The 25,101-nt window shown below is 47.4% G+C and overlaps 2 protein-coding genes across 2 annotated transcripts; one reads left to right on the plus strand and one right to left on the minus strand.

Annotated features, from left to right (window-relative positions):
• Positions 1-4,669: 4,669 nt before the first annotated feature.
• LOC123184901 (peroxidase 2-like) lies at positions 4,670-5,963 on the plus strand. Its single transcript, XM_044596940.1, has one exon. It carries the CDS (start codon positions 4,721-4,723, stop codon positions 5,678-5,680), a length of 960 nt encoding a protein of 319 aa, XP_044452875.1. The 5' UTR covers positions 4,670-4,720; the 3' UTR covers positions 5,681-5,963.
• A 2,173-nt stretch (positions 5,964-8,136) lies between these two features.
• Positions 8,137-10,856, minus strand: LOC123184902 (peroxidase 2). Its single transcript, XM_044596941.1, has 2 exons — positions 10,401-10,856; positions 8,137-9,125 (listed from the first exon to the last, which is right to left on the minus strand). Exons 1-2 carry the CDS (start codon positions 10,824-10,826, stop codon positions 8,361-8,363), a joined length of 1,191 nt encoding a protein of 396 aa, XP_044452876.1. The 5' UTR covers positions 10,827-10,856; the 3' UTR covers positions 8,137-8,360.
• Between the last annotated feature and the right edge of the window lie 14,245 nt (positions 10,857-25,101).

The following is a 25,101-nucleotide window of genomic DNA, read 5'->3' on the forward strand; positions in this document are numbered from 1 at the left end:
TCAATTCCATCCGGGATCTAGTCCAGGTGGGAGACATAGAGATTTGCAAGATACATACGGATCTGAATATAGCAGACCCATTGACTAAGCCTCTTCCACGAGCAAAACATGATCAGCACCAAAGCTCCATGGGTATTAGAATCATTACTCTGTAATCTAGATTATTGACTCTAGTGCAAGTGGGAGACTGAAGGAAATATGCCCTAGAGGCAATAATAATGTTATTATTTTATTTCCTTATATCATGATAAATGTTTATTATTCATGCTAGAATTGTATTATCCGGAAACATAATACTTGTGTGAATACATAGACAAACCAAACGTCACTAGTATGCCTCTACTTGACTAGCTCGTTGATCGAAGATGGTTATGTTTCCTAACCATAGACATGTGTTGTCATTTGATTAATGGGATCACATCATTAGGAGAATGATGTGATTGACATGACCCATTCCATTAGCTTAGCACCCGATCGTTTAGTATGTTGCTATTGCTTTCTTCATGACTTATACATGTTCCTATGACTATGAGATTATGCAACTCCCGTTTACCGGAGGAACACTTTGTGTGCTACCAAACGTCACAATGTAACTGGGTGATTATAAAGGAGCTCTACAGGGGTCTCCAAAGGTAAATGTTGGGTTGGCGTATTTTGAGATTAGGATTTGTCACTCCGATTGTCGGAGAGGTATCTCTGGGCCCTCTCGGTAATGCACATCAGATAAGCCTTGCAAGCATTACAACTAATGAGTTAGTTGCTAGATGATGTATTACGAAACGAGTAAAGAGACTTGCCGGTAACGAGATTGAACTAGGTATTGAGATACCGATGATCGAATCTCAGGCAAGTAACATACCGATGACAAAGGGAACAACGTATGTTGTTATGCGGTCTGACCAATAAAGATCTTTGTAGAATATGTAGGAGCCAATATGAGCATCCAGGTTCCGCTATTGGTTATTGACCAGAGAAGTGTCTCGGTCATGTCTACATTGTTCTCGAACCCGTAGGGTCCGCACGCTTAAGGTTTCGATGACAGTTATATTATGAGTTTATGAGTTTTGATGTACCGAAGTTAGTTCGGAGTCCCGGATGTAATCACGGACATGACGAGGAGTCTCGAAATGGTCGAGACATAAAGATTGATATATTGGAAGCCTATATTTGGATATCAGAAGTGTTCCGGGTGAAATCGGGATTTTACCGGATTACCGGGAGGTTACCGGAACCCCCCGGGAGGTATATGGGCCTTAGTGGGCTTTAGTGGAAGAGAGGAGAGGTGGCCAGGGCTGGGCCACGCATCCCTCCCCCCTAGTCCGAATAGGACAAGGAGAGGGGGGCGGCGCCCCCCCTTTCTTCTCTCTCTCCTCTTTCCCCCCTCCCGAATCCTATTCCAACTAGGAAAGGAGGGGAATCCTACTCCCGGTGGGAGTAGGACTCCTCCTGGCGTGCCCTCCTCCTGGCCGGCCGCACCTCCCCTTGCTCCTTTATATACGGGGGCAGGGGGCACCCCTACACACACAAGTTGATCCACGTGATCATATTCTTAGCCGTGTGCGGTGCCCCCTTCCACCATAATCCTCGATAATATTGTAGCGGTGCTTAGGCGAAGCCCTGCGACGGTAGTACATCACGATCGTCACCATGCCATCGTGCTGACGGAACTCTTCCCCGACACTTTGCTGGATCGGAGTCCGGGGATCGTCATCGAGCTAAACGTGTGCTAGAACTCGGAGGTGCCATAGTTTCGGTGCTTGATCGGTCGGGCCGTGAAGACGTACGACTACATCAACCACGTTGTGCTAACGCTTCCGCTGTTGGTCTACAAGGGTACGTAGATCACGCTCTCCCCTCGTTGCTATGCATCACCATGATCTTGCGTGTGCGTAGGAAATTTTTTGAAATTACTACGTTCCCCAACAGCTTCACCGTCGTGGAGTCGCCTGCTCGGCGCGGTCTCCTTTTCCTTTGGCTTTGATGGGCGCGTCGAAGCCACGCGCGTTGCCGGTTCCTTGCTCTTGCCAGGGGCGTGGGGCAGAGTTTTGTCATTGCACATGTGTCTTCCGCGTGGCGCACCTTGCCAATGGCGGGAGATCGGGGTCCGGCTGCGCTGCCGTTCCTTGGTCGGGGGTGGGGGGTGGGGGGAGCATTTGCCCGTCCCAGGCCGAGGAGGGTGTCCTTCCAGGTGCGTTGCTGGTATCTTTGGTCGTCGCGGTCGCGGTCGCGCCCCCACCGCTAGAGGGCATGCCCCGGCAGCCCGTGGAGGCCACGTGGGGCTGCGGGCGCATGGTAGGCGCAGGCGCAATCGCCGGCCTGCCGTCCTCCACCCGCACAGTCCACACGCCCGGCTCGGTGCGGGGGTATGGGCGCTCGTCGGGCTCGTCGTCTTCCGAGGGGATGCCACTCTGCGGGGAGTGCGAGGATCGCAGCGAGAGCGGCGTCCAGTCCTCGATATGGTCCAGATGAAGGAGCAAGTCAAACTGCAGTAGCTCAGGTGGAGGAGCCACCGCGCGACTCGGAGGGGAGTGGCCCAGCATCTCGTCGATGCGGCCGTGCCCCCTGGCGTGCTTCCAAATGGTGCGTCTGGTGGGGATATGGGCAGTGTCCCAGCACCAGACCCAACATGCGAAGAGCTTGGTGTCGACACGCTCGTGCGTCCGGCTGTCCAAGCGGTCGATGATCACCTTGTCACCAATGGCTTCCCCGCCCCCTCGAGCGTCTAGAGGTTCATGGGGAGCTTCCCGATGACCACACGCACATGCATCATCCACTTGAGGCAGACAGCATGCGCGTCCTCACGCCAGGGCTCCAGCAGGAAGGGCACGCCATCCACCGACAGCGAGCCCTGCCGCACAGCGAGATCCTTGTGCGCCGGCATGGTGAAGAAGATGAAGAAGTCCTTGGGGTCGTGGTTGGTGACGCACAGAAGGTGTGGTGGGATCTTGAACTCCTTCTCGAGCGCGCGGCCGATGGACAGCGGACTGGCGGCATGCGCCGTGCTGCCCACCGCCGTGACGACCACGGCATGCTGGAGGAGCAGGAACGTCTGGTGCTCGATGGCTGGCGAGGACGCGATGACCTTGTGGCTGTTGCGGGGGCGGTGATTGTGGTCGATGAGGGGTGCAGGCTCCATAGCGAGGCGCTCGTCGACCGGACAGGCCGGCCGCAGGGTCGGGGACGGCGGGAAGATCAGGCGCTCGCGGACCGGCCGGTGCTGGGTGCACGGACGCACGCCCTGCTTGCGCGCAGCCTTGTTGCGGGGATTTGCAGGGCAGTCACGGCCGTAGTGGCCTTGGAGTTTGCAGATAATGCAGCGCAGTGGGTCGTGGCAGTCGATTCTACGATGTCCAGAACTAAGACAGCGGAAGCAGAGGCCTTTGAATCTACTTAAAAAGGCCTCCCTGCCCTTAGAGGAGAGCCGGTCGGGGATGGAGCGTCGGCGTCGGTGGCTCTGGAGCTGGCTGGAGCCCATCGGATCTCTACTGGCCCTCCTGTTTTTGCGGGATTGATGGAGCATCCAGCCCTCTTCAATATCGTCGCTGGCCGGAAATGGCAAGGAGGAATCACGTGCCACAATGGACTTGAGACGGGGGCGCTCGGGCGGGGGTGGCGCGTCCCCGTCCTCCGGTCCGAAGCCAGCCTCGGGGTCGCAGGCGCCAGATCTGCGAGGGGAGCGGGGAGGGCTCCTCAGACCGCGCGGCGAAGGGGGGGACGGGGTCGCCGGCACCTGGGACGGACCACTGGTCGGGGAATGGATCTCCCCCTTTTCTGGAGAGCTCCCTTCAAGGCTTCCTGTAGGCGAAGCTAGATCCCGCACCGGGGTGGAGCAGCGCGGCATGGCCTCCGCGGAGACCCGGATGGGCGGCGAGCGCAGTAAAGGCGCCTCGGATTTTGGGTGGCCGCCGCGGCCGGAGCGGCCAGCGGCGCGGGGGGGGGGGGGGGGGGGGGGCTCAGAGCCTGGGACGTGGTTCCCTTATCACATGAGTTAGTTGGTAGTATTTTTGGCCTTTAATTTAAGCGAAATTAAACATTTCTCTCCCTTAATTTAACCGCTGATAATTTTTGGTCACTCAGTTCTAAAACCGAACAACCTTTTTCTTGGGAAAGCCATAATGTCGGTGTGTATTATTCGGTAAAAATAGTTATCCACAAGGGTAGCAATTAGAGCAATGCTAGAGCTACGTAAAAAGTTCTACGTAATTAACGTAACGAACCAGGTGAATGAATACGATTGGAGATAAGGGGAGGACGGGCCCACCCCTTGAAAATTGAGGGGGGGGGGGGTAGTTGTTAGGTAGTTCAAGTAAATGGCGCGTAGCTCTTCGTAGATGTAGGATTTTCGTAGCAATTAATAAGGTTGGGGGATCATGCTGGCAGATAACATCATGGTTCGGTGGTTCCCCGCAGCCTTCTTTTAGCAAGTTCATGAGCAGCCCTATTGGCTTTCCCAAGGCAATGCATGAAAGAAAATTAAACAAGCAAAATGACCTAAAACCAAACAACTTAATCCCTCAACTAACAAAATCATTTGATCCCTCTCAAGTGGTTTATCTATGAGGTGGCATGGAACCATGTTCTACGTATGGAATATCTCTTTATCGCTCACTTCCTCCCATCTATAAATAGGATCTGCACATATGAGCAGTCCACACAGCCACTTCTCGAGGTCCATCTCCACCTACACTCACAGGTCCATCAGCTAAACTAGCTAGGAGCCATGGCTAAGCTTGCCATTCTGATCTCATGCGCCATGCTCCTAGCCGCGGCGTGCCATGGCCTGGAGGTGGGCTACTACCGAAGCACGTGCCCGAAGGCCGAGGCGCTCGTGCGCGCCGAGGTGAAGAAGGCCGTGCGCGCCGACGCCGGCTCCGGCGCCGGCATCATCCGCATGCTCTTCCACGACTGCTTCGTCGAGGGCTGCGACGCCTCCGTGCTGCTGGACCCGACGCCGGCCAACCCGCAGCCGGAGAAGCTGGGCGCGCCCAACAACCCCAGCCTCCGGGGCTTCGAGGTCATCGACGCCGCCAAGGCCGCCCTCGAGCGCGCCTGCCCCGGCGTCGTCTCCTGCGCCGACGTCGTCGCCTTCGCGGCCCGCGACGCGTCCTACCTCCTCAGCCACGCCAGGGTCAGCTTCCACGTCCCCGCCGGCCGCCTCGACGGCCGCAGGTCCATCGCCAACGACACGCTCCTCTTCCTGCCCGGCCCGACCTCCAACCTCAGCACCCTCGTCTCCGGCTTCGCCGCCAAGGGCCTCTCCGCCGAGGACATGGTCGTGCTCTCCGGGGCGCACTCCATCGGCCGCTCCCACTGCTCCTCCTTCGTCCCCGACCGCCTCGCCACACAGTCCGACATCGGCGCGCCGCTCGCCAGCCTCCTGCGCCGCCGGTGCCCAGCCAGCCCCACCGCCGCCAACGACCCCACGGTGGTGCAGGACTTCGTGACGCCCAGGAAGCTCGACAACCAGTTCTACAAGAACGTGCTCGCGCGCAGGGTGCTCTTCACGTCCGACGCCGCGCTGCTGTCCTCGCAGGACACGGGGAGGATGGTGCGCGCCAACGCCAGGTTCCCGGCGTCGTGGGAGAAGAAGTTCGCCAAAGCGATGGTGAAGATGGCCAACATCGAAATCAAGGGCAGCGGCGTCGGCGAGATCAGGAAGAACTGCCGCCTCGTCAACTAGCTGGCAATGCACATACGCAAAAGCTACTACTACTTGATCCCATTTTATCCATTTTCGATTGGTTGTAAAGCTACATTTTGATCTCATTTTGTCCCATTTTCGATTGGATGTAAAGAATTGTTTCCCATCCGTGGGTTCTTCTTTGCTCGGGTTGCTTTTTTGAAGGGAAGATCCTGTTTTATTTGTTGATTATTTTTCTCCTGCCTGCTGTATATCTGTTTGTCTGGCCTGCACTGCCTTTCTCAAAAAGATGTATCAATACATCTTTGTTGTTTGATTTGTACTTAGGTGAGATTTGCCATAGCATTGTAGTGCTAGATGTTTTACATATCCAATTGGGCGTGGCATTGTTCAAATCCGAATGAAACATTTTGCTTGAAACTTCCGTTCCTTCTTAAGAGAAAAGCCAACAAAAAACCAATTTTGGCCGCCAAGGGTCTTCGGCCACAGTATACACATGGACATCAGGTTCGGCCTTTTTGGTCGGATGCATTACTTTGTTGGACCTTTTTGCGCGCAGGGTGGATTGTATGGGGGCGTGGCCGCCGAACAACATCCAGGCATCGATACCCTAAATGCCAAAAGAGCACCACCGATTCGCACTACAGTGGAGAAGATCCGAGCGTATTCAGACTTGATCTTGAAGCACCTTTTCAACTCTGAATCTATCAAGAGGCATGAGTCGACTTTGTCCCGTGAGTGGAGAAGATCCGAGCGTATTCCCAATACCGAAGCCAACCTAAATGGCCCGGTCCACTTTGTCCCGTGAGCGATTTTTTATTTTGTTCTCTTCGGGATTTTAGTCGACTTTTCACAAAAAAGGAAGATGTTTTTCAGGAGTTATTCATTTTGAAAAGCTATTAAAAATAATAAAACATATCTTATAAAATCGTTTAGTATGTGTTTTATTAAAAAATAGTGTATATTAAAAAGTTCACATATATTTAAAAAATCTTAATCGTGTATTTTAAAAAATTCTTCATATAATTAAGAAGTTCATCCTATATTATTACTTTTCAATTTAATAACAAAAATTTCATCATATATTAACAAAAAAAGTTTGATATGTATTTGAAAAATGTTTACCATATACTAAAAATGTTCATTGTCTATTTTTATAAATGTTCATCATATAGTGGTAAAAATGTTCACCGTATGTTGCAAAACTATATAAATCTGGTCAAACTTAATTTTTTTGACTTCAGACAAATCTTTTATGCGGAGTAAAAAAGAAACAAAGGGAGTACAAGGCTGGTAATCCTAGTTGTTGACGACCCTGCAAATCTTCCTGATCTCCGCATTGGCGTTGGTCTTGAGCTCGATGGCCGCCATCTTTATCATGGGCCTGGCGAACTTGCTCTCCCACCTCCTTGGGATAAGTGTGTTCTTCACCACCTTCCTGGCTGTCCTCCTGGACAACAAGGGTGCCGCATTGGAGGTGAAGAGCACGTTGCATTTGAGCACATTGGTGTAGTACCGAGTGTCCAACCGGTTGGGCGTCACAATGTCCTGCACCACTATTGGGTCCAAATGGGCGGGCCCACTCACATATATGCCTTCGGCAAAGGCTCAACAATTTGCCGACCAAGGGCGGCAAATAGGAGCTCTCGCCTCCGTGCATCAACTACCATGGCACTTTCTGTTTTTGTCGAGCCGTGCTTTGGTATCTGGTTTTTTATGGAGGGGTGGCCTCTGAAGCCCACTTTGCCCTATGAGCAGTTATATATATTTTTTCTCTTTGGTTTTTTATTTAGGTTTTCACCAAAAATGGACGTTGACTTTTAGGAGATAGATATTTTATAACCCTATTAAAACTATTAGAAAATTGTTTACTATGTGTTTTATGAAAAAGTTTAGTATATTACAAAAAGTTCAGTGTATATTAAAAAAAATCAATGTGTACTGAAAAACTAAAAAATGTTCATCATATTATTAAAAAAGTTCATCCTATATGAATAATTTTTCAATTTATCAAAGATGTTCATCGTATATTAATAAAATGTTCAGTATGTATTCAGAAAATGTTCACCGTATACTAAAAAAGTTCAGTGGGTATTTAAAAAATGTTCACTCTATATTAAAAAAAAGATCACCGTGTATTGCAAAACTATAAAGAAATTTAAAAAATGCAAAAGTAATAAAGAAAAGACCCCGATAAATCCCAAACATTCGAAGTTTGCTCATAGCAAATATAACGTTTTTTATGACAACTTTCAAGACCTGGCATCAAGGTGAGTTGGTACTTTTTTCAGTTTCAATACGTTGTATCAAGGTGATACATCTGCGAATAGTTTACAGCCGGATTATGCATTGAGTGTACAGAGCGTATTGGGTTTTGTGTGAGAAACAAGAGAGATTGTGTGGAAAGTAGTACAGGTCTCGGCGTGGAGTGTGATGCGCATGGTCAAGATTCATGAGTGACCATGAAATTAAAACACAGAGCAAAATCGGTAACATGATGAGCTAAAAAACAAACTTCATTTGAGAAGTAATATGATCAAGTATAATTGAGCCAGCTATTTAATTTGACCAAAGAATGGAACAATAACATGCTTCTACTTATAACTTAACCAAGGAACCAAAATGCAGGGAATCAACAAGGACGGATGCTCCAAAATAAACTGGTGGGAAAACCTAAACAGTGTGCACGCTTGGTTTTAACTACAAGTGGCTGGCAATCCTAGTTGTTGACGACCCTGCACATCTTCCTGATCTCCCCATTTGCAGCGGTCTTGAGCTCGATGGCCGCCATCTTCACCATCGCCCTGGCGAACTTGCTCTCCCACCTCCTTGGGATAAGTGCGTTCTCCGCCACCTTCCTGGCTGTCCGCCGGGACGACAAGAGTGCCGCGTCGGAGGTGAAGAGCACGTTGCGCTTGAGCACATTGGTGTAGTACCGGGTGTCCAACCGGTTAGGCGTCACAATGTCCTGCACCACTGTTGGGTCGTTCGTGAAGTTGGGACTCACCGGACACTTGCTCTGCAGCAGGGTGGCGAATGCCGGGTTCATGTCCGAGGGGTTCGGCGGGAGGCGGTCGGTGAAGGACGAGCAGTGGGACACGCCGATGGTGTGCGCGCCGGAGAGCACCACGAGGTCATCCTCGTCGAGGTTCTTGGCCCTGAAATTGTCGACGAGCTGCGAGAGGTTGAAGAACGGTGGCGGAAGGAAATCGAGCGCCTCACTGGAGAGGGACACGCGCCCGTCCAGGCGCCCTGCCGGCATCCTAAAGTTGATCCTTGCACGGCTGAGGAAGAAGGAAGCGTCTCGGGCGGCAAAGGCGATAATGTCGGCGCAGGAGACCCTCCCGGGGCAAACCTTCTCGAGCGCCTCTTTGGCAGCGTCGATCACTTCGAAGCCACGCAGGCTTGGGAAGTTGGGTGGGCTGAGCTTCTCCGGCTGCGGGTTGGCCGCTGTCGGGTCGAGCAGGACGGAAGCGTCGCAACCCTGTAAGAAAACGTCGGGCGCGCACACACATGTTAATCAACACCTGGCATCACACCGACAAAATGCTAGAAACATGTCTGTACATACCAAGAAGAAATAAAATATTTATCTGACATCTGAATTAATCGGAGCATGCTTACCACTAGCAGTATTCTATCCAGCAATACGATTTTAGCAATCACCATTAACATTTCTTTAAGAAAACATTCACGAGGTTTTATGCCTTGCGTACTAATCACATTCACGAGGTTTTGTTTTCTTATTGTCCCAATCCGCAGATCTCCATCGCGGAGCTGTCTGCTAATAATTGGGATGATTTGGCTTTCCGTCGGGCTCTGTCTCCTGAAGAGTTGGAAGATTGGCAAAGCCTCTCTGCCCTCTTCCCCGTGCTCTCGGAGTCGGCTGACTCGGTGGTTTGGCCACTTTCGGCCTCTGGTAAATTTTCTGTTAAGTCGTTGTATTCTAGTCTCATTGGTGGTACCCCCTCGGCTAGATTCTCTTGTGTCTGGAAATCAAGGGTTCCTCCGAAAATTAAGATTTTCCTCTGGCAGGCCTTTCGTGGTCGCCTCCCTACTGCTGATCAGATCAGAAAACGCAATGGGCCGGGCTCTGAATTCTGTAACCTGTGTGGGGCTTTGGAAAATTCCGACCACATCTTTTTCAACTGTGTACTTGCCAAATTAGTTTGGTCTTGCGTCAGATCTTGGCTTCGGGTTTCTTGAAATCCCTACTCTTTTTCTGATATTAGAACTCTAGCTAAAACTTTGGTCGGGGTCACCAAGAGGGTATTTTGGGTTGGCTTGGGAGCCTTATGCTGGGCCTTATGGAATATTAGAAACAAATTTACTATTGAGCTCACCTTCCCATCTAAACCTGCTGATGTTCTATTCAAATCATGTATATTCTTGCAGCAGTGGAGATCATTGACTAAGGAGCCTGATCGGGACGCCCTGGACCTGCTCATCAACAAAATTCGGGCTTCAACTTCTCAGATATCCAGGACGAACCCTGCCGTATAATTTGGTGCTGTCGTTTGCGGACATTTGGTCTTTCTCATCCCCGGCCTGCGCGCTGTGTATGGCAGTTGCCTGTATCATGCTTGCTTAGGTTTCTCTTAAACTCCTCTGTGTGGTTATGTTTTTCTGTGAACCCGTGGTATCCGTGACGCCGCCTGGTGGCTTTATCTATAAAGTCGGGCCTTGGCCTTTTCTCTAAAAAAAAATATTCTGCAGTATTACCACATGCATAGATGGATTTTCAAAATTTTAACTGTACCTGGACGAAGCAGTCGTGGAAGTGCATCCGAATTATCCCAGCGCCCAGGCCAGGGTTCTTGGACGTGGCGTTCCTCACGGCCTCCCTGACGATGTTCTCCGCCCGTGGGCACGAGCGCCTGTAGAAGCCGACACGCAGCCTCCGTCGTCCCGCAGACGGAGAAGGGGTCGGGCTCGGTGGACTAGCAGTAGGTGCGGCCATGCTTGGCGGGCTTGGTGCCGGGAAGGTGTAGCTCGGGCTAGCAGCTGGGGAGCTAATGTGGCTTGGATAGGAACCTTGATAGGCTGGCATTTCGGCTACGGGCGGACTAGCGTAGCTTGGGTAGGAGCCTTGGTAGGCTGGCATTGCCGCCGGCGCGGAGGTTTTTTGAGCAGTAGCCACGGCTCCGAGCGATGCAAGCAAGATGGCAACGGCGAGGTTTGCCATGTCTGCAGGTTCGGTGCTTGAAACTGCCTGCGCTTCGGCCTCTGTGCCTCCTGACGCTGTTGCGGCCGTCTACTTATAGATGGGCTCTGTGAGGTAGTTCGAGGAATGTACCAGGCACGAATTGTTGCTTCGGCCGCTATACATGTGTACAGCTTCTTTAATTAGTATATCGTTGTAGTTCAATGTCAACTGGGCACATGGATGAACATGAACAACTCATCGATCCGGGCTGCGCCGACGGAGCTTCTGAGTTGCTCGGGAGTGATTCATGGGAAGGTAGGTAGCGTAGTAAGACAAGTTTATATCAACACACTGTAATGCCAGTGGAAGGAGGCGAAGACTTTTTTGGAACAATAATTCCATGCATGTGTTCAACCAGGATTCCAACTGTGCTGTACAACAATGCTGCGGCGTGATGTACGATGAACAAGTTCTTAACATGTTACGATGCCCACTGGGAGATTTTTTTTTTGTTTTGAGCGGGCGAATGGGCAACAACCGGTTGTTGGTTAGTATCCGTTATGCAAACAAGTCCGTTAATAGTTTGACATGTAGTCCTAGATTTGACAATGGTGCTCGTATTTTTTTGAATTTATTTCAGCGCTTTCAGTAATATGCGTTCAACGAGAGAAAACGTCTTCGTCGACTACAAAGGTGTGAGTGCCGGCTTAGTCAATCTCAAGATGATGTGTTGACTTAGTTTCTCGGAGGTGTTTGTAGGGATAGAGTGTGCGTGCATGTGTTCATATGACTATGAGTCAGTGTATGTGCGTATGTATGAGCGTCTGCATGTTTCCTGTGTTCTAATTCTTTTTTCCTTGGCATGTATTAAGCTTTAAACTCCAAGTGATTAATAGGCATATAGGACACATTAGAATAGGAGAACGACCTCCTGTGGGCATAAACTAACACATACTCCCTTTAAACAAAATGTAAGACGTTTTTTATGCCCTATACAAAATCAAAAAATGGCTTACATTTTGATATATAGTTTGTATTACGGTAAGAATGCCTTGTATGTTGACTAATTTTCTTTTAAAAAGAGGGTCTACCGAACCTCAGCATCAGACGGTGCACACAACCATATACCATTAAGTACTAAGTACCGAGCATCCAGAGTGTTGTACAAAAATTAAAATGAAAAAAGCTCAAATCTCGAAATCACTAGTGCAGAACCGGGCTTTAGCGCCAGTTCGTAAGGCCCTTTAGCGTCGGTTCTACAACCGGCATTAAAGAGTGGGGACTAAGGCCCCCCCCCCCCCCGTTCGGCACTAACCAGCGCTAAAGTGCCACCACGTGGCACGAGCCTGGCCCCGGGTGCGGGTAGATCATTAGTACCGGTTGGTAACACCAACCGGTACTGAATGTTTAGGGTGTTTTTTTATGTTTCTTTTAATTTTGTGTTTTCAATTCAATTTAATGATTGTTTTACATTATAATGAGTTATTAAATCATTAAGTGAAAGTACCTCAAATTAGTTTCAACTGGATGCATGTGGATCCTGGCAGCTAAGTGATCAAGTATATGCCATATCCATATTACTTGATCACGTGATCAAGTATATGCCATATTCATATTACCTTGATCACTATCACTTAGCTAGGATCCATCTAGTTGAAACTAATCTGCGGTTTCTTTCATAAATGATATAATAATTCATCAATATCATCATCATCATATTAATATAAAAACTATTGCATCATATCATCACCAACAACATTATATACTAGCTAGCTAAAAATCATCATAGTCGTCATTACCACTATTTAATCATCATAGTCATTACCACTATCTAATCACCACCAACACTAACTTAAAGAAGAAACATTCACTTATACCAGAAGCAACGATATCATCGAGTTCAACATGGTCATGATATTATAAGCGTTCATAACATCAAAAAAGCAAATCACTCTTTGATATTAAGTTCAGGATGAAGAACACGAACATGAGAGGACAAGTACTAAGAGCATGAACTAGTTAATCACTCATGCTGCTCTCTCTCAGGTAAAATAGCATAGAACATATATAGCTCTCCTGATTCATCATATTGGAGCATGCAGATGAACCTGTCTCCTAATCGTGGGTTGCGCTTCTGGTTGCTGCCCCCTAGTACTTCTCTGCGATCATTAACAATTTTGCTCCAATCTTTCACTATTAAGCATTCCTCGCTTTTAGAAATCCTAAATGCACTCATGTGCTATGTAGGATGTCTTGGCCGCAAGCTAACCACTGGCATGCGATCTTTAGTCTCGATCCACTAAGGCACAACTGTCATCGGGAGTCCCTGTTCAAGAACATCGTATAGTTATATACTTAGCAATGAAAGTTTAGCTTGAAAAATAATGTATATATGCAAATGATGCACTCAGGATAAATGGTAAAAATCATACCATCTTTCCTAAATAGATGTGACCGTAGTTCAATACGATCACTATTGATCGCACGTTTTGAGTACTAAGATTTTCAAATTCAGGAAAATAATTTATCTTGACAACATCAAGATTCTCAAGCCATGAAACATAATGACTTGTCTACTCGCAGTTTAGTTCAGCCCCGGGACAGTGGACGGTCCTGTTTACCAAGCGCCAGACATGTTTGCTTGAATGGAAATAAGTTGTCAATAAAAATTACTTGTCAACTATTTTTGAATAAACAATATGTAAGGCATAAATATGGTTGAGAAACTCACATAATGTTAGAATTGGAGGCGTCTGCACATTCACCCAGATATCTCTATTACCTTCAATATCATCTCCCGGACGAATATCAAAGGTGATAACCATATCAGGCTCAAATGCATAAGCCATGCATAGTGCTTGCCAAGTTTTGCATTCAAAATAGGTGTATGTGTCTGCATTGTATAATTTGACGTTGAAGGTATAACCATGCTCGGTCTTCAAGTAAACTTTTTTTACCTCCATAGTTTTGTTAGGACTGAAACATATCTTATCCAAGACAAAAATTCTGGCATGACAGGGGATACGCTAATAGAATAGTGAAAAATTAAAATTATAAGTTGAAGCAAATGAAGCATAAGTCATGCTTAATTAGAAAAAAGAATTGTCGTTGTGACTGACTGTATCCACTTCGAAGTTCTCATCCAGCTTGATGCTGAAGTGCCTATCATCAACCAGAAAATTTCTGTCGCACAGGCCGCGCTGGTCTTCGCAGTATTCACACATAATGAAACCGTGTTCATCGTCAGACGACATTCCTATGTTCATAGGTGAAATATTAAACACTTATTAATTCTGTTAATTCAACTAATTCAACTAGTTCTATTAATTCAACTAGATCAACTAATTAATTAAACTAATTCAACTAAGCACTTACTAAAAATATACCTAAATAAAGTACATCAACTAATTCAACTAACTAGTACAACTAATTAATTCAACTAATACAACTAAACTAGTTATATTAATTTTCTTACTAAAAATAAAGTAGCCAGTTCTATATCGTAAAATTTTAATTAGATGATCAAATCTCATATAACTAAATTAAATATATATCTAACATATAATTTCTATCTAATTCATCTAACATTTTACATTAACATCTAACATATGTTTATATATATGTGAAACATTAAACACTTACTAGTTCTATTAATTCAACTAAATAAACTAGTTATATTCATTGAACTAAGTCAACTAAGCATATAAACATTAAACACTTACTAGTAATATTTTAATTAGATCATCAAATCTCAGATACCTAAATTTTCTTATTAAAAATAAACTAATTTTATTAATTCAACTAATTCAACTAACAGTTTATTAAAAATAATCTAGTTCTATTAATTTTCTTATTAAAATATATAAAGCAGTTATATATAGTAATATTTTAATTAGATCATCAAATCTCACATACCTAAATTTTTCTTACTAAAAATAAACTAGTTCTAATTCAACTAGCTAGTTCAACTAAGCATTAACTAAAAATAAACTAGTTATATTAATTCAACTAGTTCAAATAATCTCATATACCTAATTAATATCTAGCTAATTCATCTAACAATTGACATTAATTTTTATCTTTTCTATCTAATTCATCTAACATTAACATTCTAACATTCTTATCTAGGTAATTCATCTAATTCGATCATCTAATTAACAATTTGACATGCATTAATCTAAAAAACATAAAATAGAAAATAAGTTAAAAAATGTGTGTGTGTGTGCGCGCGCGTGTGTGTGTGTGTGTGAGGGCAGCGGCGTACTGGCGGCGGGGGGGAGACGGCGACGGCGGGCGGCGGGGGCGACGGCGAGCGGCAGGGCGGCGAGGGCGAGGGCGCGCACGGGACGGGAGAGAGGTTGGAGATGGGAGATGAAACTGAAATTTTCGCAAGTGCTATATATAGCAGGGGCCTTTAGTACTGGTTGGAGCCACCAATCGGTACTAAAGGCCAATTTTGGCCAGGCCAAGCGGCGGAAAGCGGCCCCCTTTAGTACCGGTTCGTGGCTCCAACCGGTACTAAAGGGTGGTGAGGGAGTCCTGGATTAGGGGGTGTTCGGATAGCCGGACTATACCTTCGGCCGACTCCTAGACTATGAAGATACAAGATTGAAGACTTCGTCCCGTGTCCGGAAGGGACTTTCCTTGGCGTGGAAGGCAAGCTTGGCGATATGGATATGTAGATCTCCTACCTTGTAACCGACTTTGTGTAACCCTAACCCTCTCCGGTGTCTATATAAACCGGAGGGTTTTAGTCCGTAGGACAACATACACAACAACAATCATACCATAGGCTAGCTTCTAGGGTTTAGCCTCTTCGATCTCGTGGTAGATCTACTCTTGTACTACCCATATCATCAATATTAATCAAGCAGGACATAGGGTTTTACCTCCATCGAGAGGGCCCGAACCTGGGTAAAACTTCGTGTCCCTTGCCTCCTGTTACCATCCGTCCTAGACGCATAGTTCGGGACCCCCTACCCGAGATCCGCCGGTTTTGACACCGACATTGGTGCTTTCATTGAGAGTTCCTCTGTGTCGTCACCGTCAGGCTTGATGGCTCCTACGATCATCAATGGCGATGCAGTCCAGGGTGAGACCTTCCTCCCCGGACAGATCTTCGTCTTCAGCGGCTTCGCACTATGGGCCAATTCACTTGGCCATCTGGAGCAGATCAAAAGCTCTGCCCCTGGCCATCAGGTCAAATTTGGAAGTTTAAACTACACGGCTGACATCCGCCGGGACTTGATCTTCGACGGATTCGAGCCACTGCTGAGCGCGCCGCACTATCACGACGAGCATGATCTAGCTCTGCCGCCGAACACCAGCCCCGCACTCTGCGAGACTCGTGACTCCAAGGAGCTGGACTCCTCTCCAGACTGCGAACCCTCCGCGCCCCTGCCGATTGAACGCCGATTATGGAGTTTACTGCCGCGGACATCTTTCAGCACTCGCCTTTCGGCGATATTCTGAAGACACTGAAGTCTCTCTCTTTATCAGGAGAGCCCTGGCCGGACTACGGTCAGCAAGGTTGGGATTCGGACGATGAAGAAATTCCAAGCCCACCCACCACCCACTTTGTAGCCACTGTCGATGACTTAACTGACATGCTCGACTTCGACTCCGAAGACATCGACGGTATGGACGCTGATGAAGGAGACGATGAAGAACCAGCGCCTATCAGGCCCTGGAAAGCCACCTCGTCATATGACATATACATGGTGGACACCCCAAAAGAAGGAGATGGCGATGGAACAGCGGAGGATGACCCCTCCAAGAAACATCCTAAGCGCCGACGTCAGCGGCGCCGCTCAAAATCCCGCCAAAACAAATACGGTGATTCCAGCACGGGAGATAGTAATACTCCGAAAAGTGTTGAAGAAAACCCCCTCCAGCAAGATTTAGCACAGGAGGATGGAGAAACCAGCCCTCATGAGAGAGCGGCAGACAGAGAGGTCGAGAACGATAATTATATGCCTCCCTCCGAAGACGAGGCAAGCCTCGACGACGACGAATTCGTCGTGCCAGAGGATCCCGTTGAGCAAGAGCGTTTTCAACGTAGGCTTATGGCCACGGCAAGAAGCCTCAAGAAAAAACAGCAACAGCTTAGAGCTGATCAAGATTTGCTAGTCGACAGATGGACTGAAGTCCTTGCGGCCGAAGAGCATAAACTCGAACGCCCCTTCAAGAGCTACCCAAAGCGCAGGATGCTACCCCGATTAGAGGAGGAAGCACTTAATGCGGCCGACCGACCACCTCATGGCCGCGACAGAGAGGCCTCTCGGCCCTCCACTCAAGCCGCACCCCGTACCAAGGCACGGGAATATGCGCCGGACTTACGAGATATGTTGGAGGACAAGGCAAGGCAAACAAGATCGATCTACGGATCGCGTGGGCGCCCCACGGCTCGAGAAGTAGACAAAGCTCATTGGAGCTACGTCGTGATATAGCCCAGTACAGAGGCGCCGGACACCCATGATGCTTCACAGACGAAATAATGGATCATCAAATCCCCGAGGGTTTCAGACCCGTAAATATCGAATCATATGATGGCACAACAGATCTTGCGGAATGGATCGAGGATTATCTCCTTCATATCCACATGGCCCGCGGCGATGATTTCCACGCCATCAAATACCTCCCACTCAAGCTTAAAGGACCAGCTCGACATTGGCTTAACAACTTGCCAATAGGATCAATCAGTTGTTGGGAGGACCTGGAAGCCGCATTCCTTGACAATTTCTAGGGCACTTATGTGCGACCCCCAGACGCCGATGACCTAAGTCACGTAATTCAACAGTCAGAGGAATCGGCCAGGCAATTCTGGACACGGTTCCTAACAAAGAAAAATCAAATAGTCGACTGTCCGGACGCTGAGGCCCTAGCAGCCTTCAAGCACAATATCCGTGACGAGTGGCTTACCCGGCACCTTGGACAGGAAAAGCCGAAGTCTATGGCAGCACTCACGACACTCATGACCCGCTTTTGCGCGGGAGAAGACAGCTGGCTTGCTCGTAGCAACAATATGACCAAGAACCCTGGTAATTCGGATACCAGGGACAGTAGTGGCAGGTCGCGTTGCAACAAGCAGAAGCGCCGCATTAACAGCGACAATGCCGAGGATACGGCAGTTAATGCCGGATTTAGAGGCTCTAAATCCGGTCAGCAGAAAAAGCCATTCAAAAGGAATCCTAGGGGCCCGTCCAGTTTGGACCGAATACTCGACCGCTTGTGCCAGATACATGGCACCCCCGAAAAGCCGGCCAATCACACCAACAGGGATTGTTGGGTGTTCAAGCAGGCAGGCAAGTTAAACGCTGAAAATGAAGACAAGGGGCTGCATAGCGATGACGACGAGGAGCCCTAGCCGCCGAACAACAGTGGACAGAAGGGTTTTCCCCCACAAGTGCGGACGGTGAACATGATATACGCAACCCACGTCCCCAAAAGGGAGCGGAAGCGCGCGTTAAGGGATGTATACACGGTAGAGCTAGTCGCCCCAAAGTTCAACCCATGGTCCTCCTGCCCGATTACCTTTGATCGAAGGGACCATCCCACTAGCATCTGTCATGGAGGATTCGCCGCATTGGTTCTAGACCCAATTATTGACGGATTTCATCTCACTAGAGTCCTTATGGACGGCGGCAGCAGCCTGAACCTGCTTTACCAGGATACAGTGCGGAAAACAGGCATAGATCCCTCGAGGATTAGGCCCACCAAAACGACCTTTAAAGGCGTAATACCAGGTGTAGAGGCCAACTGTACAGGCTCAGTCACACTTGAAGTGGTCTTCGGATCTCCGGATAATTTCCGAAGCGAGGAGTTAATCTTTGACATAGTCCCATTCCGCAGTGGCTATCACGCACTGCTCGGGCGAACCGCATTCGCCAAGTTCCATGCGGTACTGCACTACGCATACCTTAAGCTCAAAATGCCAGGTCCTCGAGGAGTAATTACGGTCAATGGAAACACCGAACGCTCCCTCCGAACGGAGGAGCTAGCACACGGCGGCCCTTGTAGCAGAAGTACAAAGCAGCCACTCCAGGCAGTTCTCCAGTCCGGCCATTAAACAACCGGACACCGTCAAGCGCGCCCGGAGTAACCTACAACAAGACCGCCTGGCACGATCCGAACAGGCGTAGCAATGCGGCCCCAACCCCAGCCCTCGCAAAAATGCGATACCAGTACTTCGTGTACATAACTACGCTCTAGAAATACCATGGGTACAGGGGGATGGGCACCATCACGGCACGCCCGAAACACGGCTTAAACCGCACCAGGGGCTGCCGATTTTTTAATTTTCTCTTACTTTCAGGACTCCACTCTTCGGAAGGCCCGTTTGGCAGTTCAATTGCGGAACAAACGATGCAAGAAACAGGGAAGCAGACAAGACAAGCCGCATTACAGAACTCCCAGGTGGTCTCTATCACGAGCAGTATACCTGTTTCGCATACTATTCTGCAGCTTGCCCCTGGAACGGACACGTTAAATAGTCCAACCTTTTGCTTATCGTATTATTTGTATCGTTCTGCTTTGATCGCAGCCCTCTTTAATAAACAGTGGATAGCTTTTGTCTATTTTTGCATTACTCTTTTTTTAATATATGTTCCTTAACGACATATTGCACCCGTACACTTTGGTACGGCCAAAATACGCCAGGGGCTTTAGTACCCCTCAATATGGTGTGAGAAGTCCGAACACTTTAACAAGTGCGGCACCCCGAACTTATAGCATTATATGCATCGGCTCCGAATCATGTCTTGGGTCAATAGTTGGGTTTGCCCGGCTCCTATGTTTTGGTGCCTTACGTTCCGCTATATCGGCTAAGGTAGCACTAGGAGAACCACTGTGATTGTGCCTCAGTTGAGCTGGGTCGAGCACCTCAGTGGAGAAAGCTAAAACTGACTGTCATGATGAAGCGAGAGCTGGTCGCTGTTCGAGAGGTTTTCCGAGTCCCTAACGACTTATGCCGCTTAGAGCGAGAAGCCAGCTCTGTCTGGCCAAGGCGTGGATAGCGCCCCGAACTCGGTCTTCCGAATACCAGGGGCTTCGCCGAAATTTAAAATTATAGAATTCTATGGCTAAGTGAGAGTGTTCACGCATTATAGTCCGATTGCCTTGTTCGTCGGACTGAGCGCTGAAGGAAATATGCCCTAGAGGCAATAATAAAGTTATTATTTATTTCCTTATATCATGATAAAAGTTTATTATTCATGCTAGAATTGTATTAACCTGAAACATAATACATGTGTGAATACATAGACAAACAGAGTGTCACTAGTATGCCTATACTTGACTAGCTCGTTAATCAAAGATGGTTATGTTTCCTAACCATGGACAAAGAGTTGTCATTTGATTAACAGGATCACATCATTAGTTGAATGATCTGATTGACATGACCCATTCCATTAGCTTAGCACCCGATCGTTTAGTATGTTGCTATTGCTTTCTTCATGACTTATACATGTTCCTATGACTATGACATTATGTAACTCCCGTGTGCCGGAGGAACACTTTGTGTGCTACCAAACGTCACAACGTAACTGGGTGATTATAAAGGTGCTCTACAGGTGTCTCCAAAGGTACATGTTGGGTTGACGTATTTCGAGATTAGGATTTGTCACTCCGATCGTCGGAGAGGTATCTCTGGGCCCTCTCGGTAATGCACATCACTTAAGCCTTGCAAGCATTGCAACTAATGAGTTAGTTACGGGATGATGTATTACGGAACGAGTAAAGAGACTTGCCGGTAGCAAGATTGAACTAGGTATTGGATACCGACGATCGAATCTCAGGCAAGTAACATACCGATGACAAAGGGAACAACGTATGTTGTTATGCGTTCTGACCGATAAAAGATCTTCATAGAATATGTAGGAACCAATATGAGCATCCAGGTTCCGCTATTGGTTACTGACCGGAGACGTGTCTCGGTCATGTCTACATTGTTCTCGAACCCGTAGGGTCCGCACGCTTAAGGTTACGATGACGGTTATATTATGAGTTTATGCATTTTAATGTACCGAAGTTTGTTCGGAGTCCCGGATGTGATCACGGACATGACGAGGAGTCTCGAAATGGTCGAGACATAAAGATTGATATATTGGAAGCCTATATTTGGATATCGGAAGTGTTCCGGGTGAAATGGGGATTTTACCGGAAAACCGGGAGGTTATCGGAACCCCCCGGGAGGTACATGGGCCTTAATGGGCCTTAGTGGAAGAAGAGGAGAGGCAGCCAGGGCTGGGCCGCGCCCCCCTCCCCCCTAGTCCGAATAGGACAACGAGAGAGGGGGCCGGCGCCCCCCTCCTTCTCTCTCTCTGTTCCCACCTCGCGAATCCTATTCCAACTAGGATTGGGGGGAAGTCCTACTCCCGGAGGGAGTAGGACTCCTCCTGGCGCGCCCTATGATGGCCGGCCGGCCTCCCCCTCTTGAACCTTTATATACGGAGGCAGGGGCACCCCTAGAGACACAAGTTGATCCACGTGATCATATTCTTAACCGTGTGCGGTGCCCCCTTCCACCATAATCCTTGATAATATTGTAGCGGTGCTTAGGCGAAGCCCTGCGACGGTAGTACATCATGATCGTCACCACTCCGTCGTGCTGACGGAACTCTTCCCCGACACTTTTCTGGATCGGAGTCCGGGGATTGTCATTGAGCTGAATGTGTGCTAGAACTCGGAGGTGCCGTAGTTTCGGTGCTTGATCGGTCGGGCCGTGGAGACGTATGACTACATCAACCTAACACTTCCGTGTCGATCTACAAGGGTACGAAGATCACACTCTCCCCTCTCGTTGCTATGCATCACCATGATCTTGCGTGTGCGTAGGAAATTTTTTGAAATTACTACGTTCCCCAACAGTGGTATCAGAGCCTAGGTTTTATATGTCGATGTTATATGCACGAGTAGAACACAAGTGTGTTGTGGGTGATATAAGTCATACTGCTTACCAGCATGTCATACTTTGGTTCGGCGGTATTGTTGGACGAAGCGGCCCAAACCGACATTACGCGTACGCTTACGCGAGACCGGTTCTCCCGACGTGCTTTGCACATAGGTGGCTTGCGGGTGACAGTTTCTCCAACTTTAGTCGAACCTGTGTGGCTATGCCTGGTCCTTGCGAAGGTTAAAACAACACCAACTTGACAAACTATCGTTGTGGTTTTGATGCGTAGGTAAGACTGGTTCTTGCTTAAGCCCGTAGCAGCCACGTAAAACTTGCAACAACAAAGTAGAGGACGTCTAACTTGTTTTTGCAGGGCATGTTGTGATGTGATATGGTCAAGACATGATGCTAAATTTTATTGTATGAGATGATCATGTGTTGTAACCGAGTTATCGGCAACTGGCAGGAGCCATATGGTTGTCGCTTTATTGTATGCAATGCAATCGCGCTGTAATGCTTTACTTTATCACTAAGCGGTAGCGATAGTCGTGGAAGCATAAGATTAGTGAGACAACAACGATGCTACAATGGAGATCAAGGTGTCATGCCGGTGACGATGGTGATCATGACGGTGCCTCGGAGATGGAGATCACAGGCACAAGATGATGATGGTCATATCATATCACTTATATTGATTGCATGTGATGTTTATCTTTTATGCATCTTATCTTGCTTTGATTGACGGTAGCATTATAAGATGATCTCTCACTAAATTATCAAGATAAAAGTGTTCTCCTTGAGTATGCACCGTTGCCAAAGTTCGTCGTGCCCAGACACCATGTGATGATCGGGTGTGATAAGCTCTACGTCCATCTACAACGGGTGCAAGCCAGTTTTGCACACGCAGAATACTCAGGTCAAACTTGACGAGCCTAGCATATGCAGATATGGCCTCGGAACACTGAGATCGAAAGATCAAGCGTGAATCATATAGTAGATATGATCAACATAGCGATGTTCACCATTGAAAACTACTCCATTTCACATGATGATCGGTTATGGTTTAGTTGATTTGGATCACGTGATCACTTAGAGGATTAGAGGGATGTCTATCTAAGTGGGAGTTCTTTAAGTAATTTGATTAATTGAACTTAAATTTATCATGAACTTATTACCTGATAGTATCTTGCTTATGTATGTTTGATTGTAGATAGATGGCCCGTGCTATTGTTCCGTTGAATTTTAATGCGTTCCTTGAGAAAGCAAAGTTGAAAGATGATGGTAGCAATTACACGGACTGGGTCCGTAACTTGAGGATTATCCTCATTGCTGCACAGAAGAATTACGTCCTGGAAGCACCGCTGGGTGCCAGGCCTGCTGCTGGAGCAACACCAGATGTTATGAACGTCTGGCAGAGCAAAGCTGATGACTACTCGATAGTTCAGTGTGCCATGCTTTACGGCTTAGAATCGGGACTTCAACGACGTTTTGAACGTCATGGAGCATATGAGATGTTCCAGGAGTTGAAGTTAATATTTCAAGCAAATGCCCGGATTGAGAGATATGAAGTCTCCAATAAGTTCTATAGCTGCAAGATGGAGGAGAACAGTTCTGTCAGTGAGCATATACTCAAAATGTCTGGGTATAATAATCACTTGATTCAGATGGGAGTTAATCTTCCAGATGATTGCGTCATTGACAGAATTCTCCAATCACTGCCACCAAGCTACAAGAGCTTCGTGATGAACTATAATATGCAAGGGATGAATAAGACTATTCCCGAGCTCTTCGCAATGCTGAAAGCTGCGGAGGTAGAAATCAAAAAGGAGCATCAAGTGTTGATGGTCAACAAGACCACTAGTTTCAAGAAAAAGGGCAAAGGGAAGAAGAAGGGGAACTTCAAGAAGAACAGCAAGCAAGTTGCTGCTCAAGAGAAGAAACCCAAGTCTGGACCTAAGCCTGAAACTGAGTGCTTCTACTGCAAGCAGACTGGTCACTGGAAGCGGAACTGCCCCAAGTATTTGGCGGATAAGAAGGATGGCAAGGTGAACAAAGGTATATGTGATATACATGTTATTGATGTGTACCTTACTAGAGCTCGCAGTAGCACCTGGGTATTTGATACTGGTTCTGTTGCTAATATTTGCAACTCGAAACAGGGACTACGGATTAAGCGAACACTGGCAAAGGACGAGGTGACGATGCACGTAGGAAATGGTTCCAAAGTCGATGTGATCGCGGTCGGCACGCTACCTCTACATCTACCTTCGGGATTAGTATTAGACCTAAATAATTGTTATTTGGTGCCAGCGTTGAGCATGAACATTATATCTGGATCTTGTTTAATGCGAGACGGTTATTCATTTAAATCAGAGAATAATGGTTGTTCTATTTATATGAGTAATATCTTTTATGGTCATGCACCTTTGAAGAGTGGTCTATTTTTGATGAATCTCGATAGTAGTAACACACATATTCATAATGTTGAAGCCAAAAGATGCAGAGTTGATAATGATAGTGCAACTTATTTGTGGCACTGCCGTTTAGGTCATATCGGTATAAAGCGCATGAAGAAACTCCATACTGATGGACTTTTGGAACCACTTGATTATGAATCACTTGGTACTTGCGAACCGTGCCTCATGGGCAAGATGACTAAAACACCGTTCTCCGGTACTATGGAGAGAGCAACAGATTTGTTGGAAATCATACATACAGATGTATGTGGTCCGATGAATATTGAGGCTCGTGGCGGATATCGTTATTTTCTCACCTTCACAGATGACTTAAGCAGATATGGGTATATCTACTTAATGAAACATAAGTCTGAAACATTTGAAAAGTTCAAAGAATTTCAGAGTGAAGTTGAAAATCATCGTAACAAGAAAATAAAGTTTCTACGATCTGATCGTGGAGGAGAATATTTGAGTTACGAGTTTGGTGTACATTTGAAACAATGCGGAATAGTTTCGCAACTCACGCCACCCGGAACACCACAGCGTAATGGTGTGTCCGAACGTCGTAATCGTACTTTACTAGATATGGTGCGATCTATGATGTCTCTTACTGATTTACCGCTATCGTTTTGGGGTTATGCTTTAGAGACGGCCGCATTCACGTTAAATAGGGCACCATCAAAATCCGTTGAGACGACGCCTTATGAACTATGGTTTGGCAAGAAACCAAAGTTGTCGTTTCTTAAAGTTTGGGGCTGCGATGCTTATGTGAAAAAGCTTCAACCTGATAAGCTCGAACCCAAATCGGAGAAATGTGTCTTCATAGGATACCCAAAGGAGACTGTTGGGTACACCTTCTATCACAGATCCGAAGGCAAGACATTCGTTGCTAAGAATGGATCCTTTCTAGAGAAGGAGTTTCTCTCGAAAGAAGTGAGTGGGAGGAAAGTAGAACTTGACGAGGTAA

Source organism: Triticum aestivum, chromosome 2A, assembly GCF_018294505.1.
Source record: "Triticum aestivum cultivar Chinese Spring chromosome 2A, IWGSC CS RefSeq v2.1, whole genome shotgun sequence".
Lineage (NCBI taxonomy): Eukaryota > Viridiplantae > Streptophyta > Magnoliopsida > Poales > Poaceae > Triticum > Triticum aestivum.

Excerpts from the sequence above, each read along its gene's own strand:
- LOC123184901 (XM_044596940.1), top strand. The coding sequence starts at position 4,721 with ATGGCTAAGCTTGCCATTCTGATCTCATGCGCCATGCTCCTAGCCGCG.
- LOC123184902 (XM_044596941.1), bottom strand. The coding sequence starts at position 10,826 with ATGGCAAACCTCGCCGTTGCCATCTTGCTTGCATCGCTCGGAGCCGTG. Across the intron at positions 9,126-10,400 it reads TCCACGACTGCTTCGTCCAG|GGTTGCGACGCTTCCGTCCT; the intron begins GTACAGTTAAAA and ends GTTTTCTTACAG.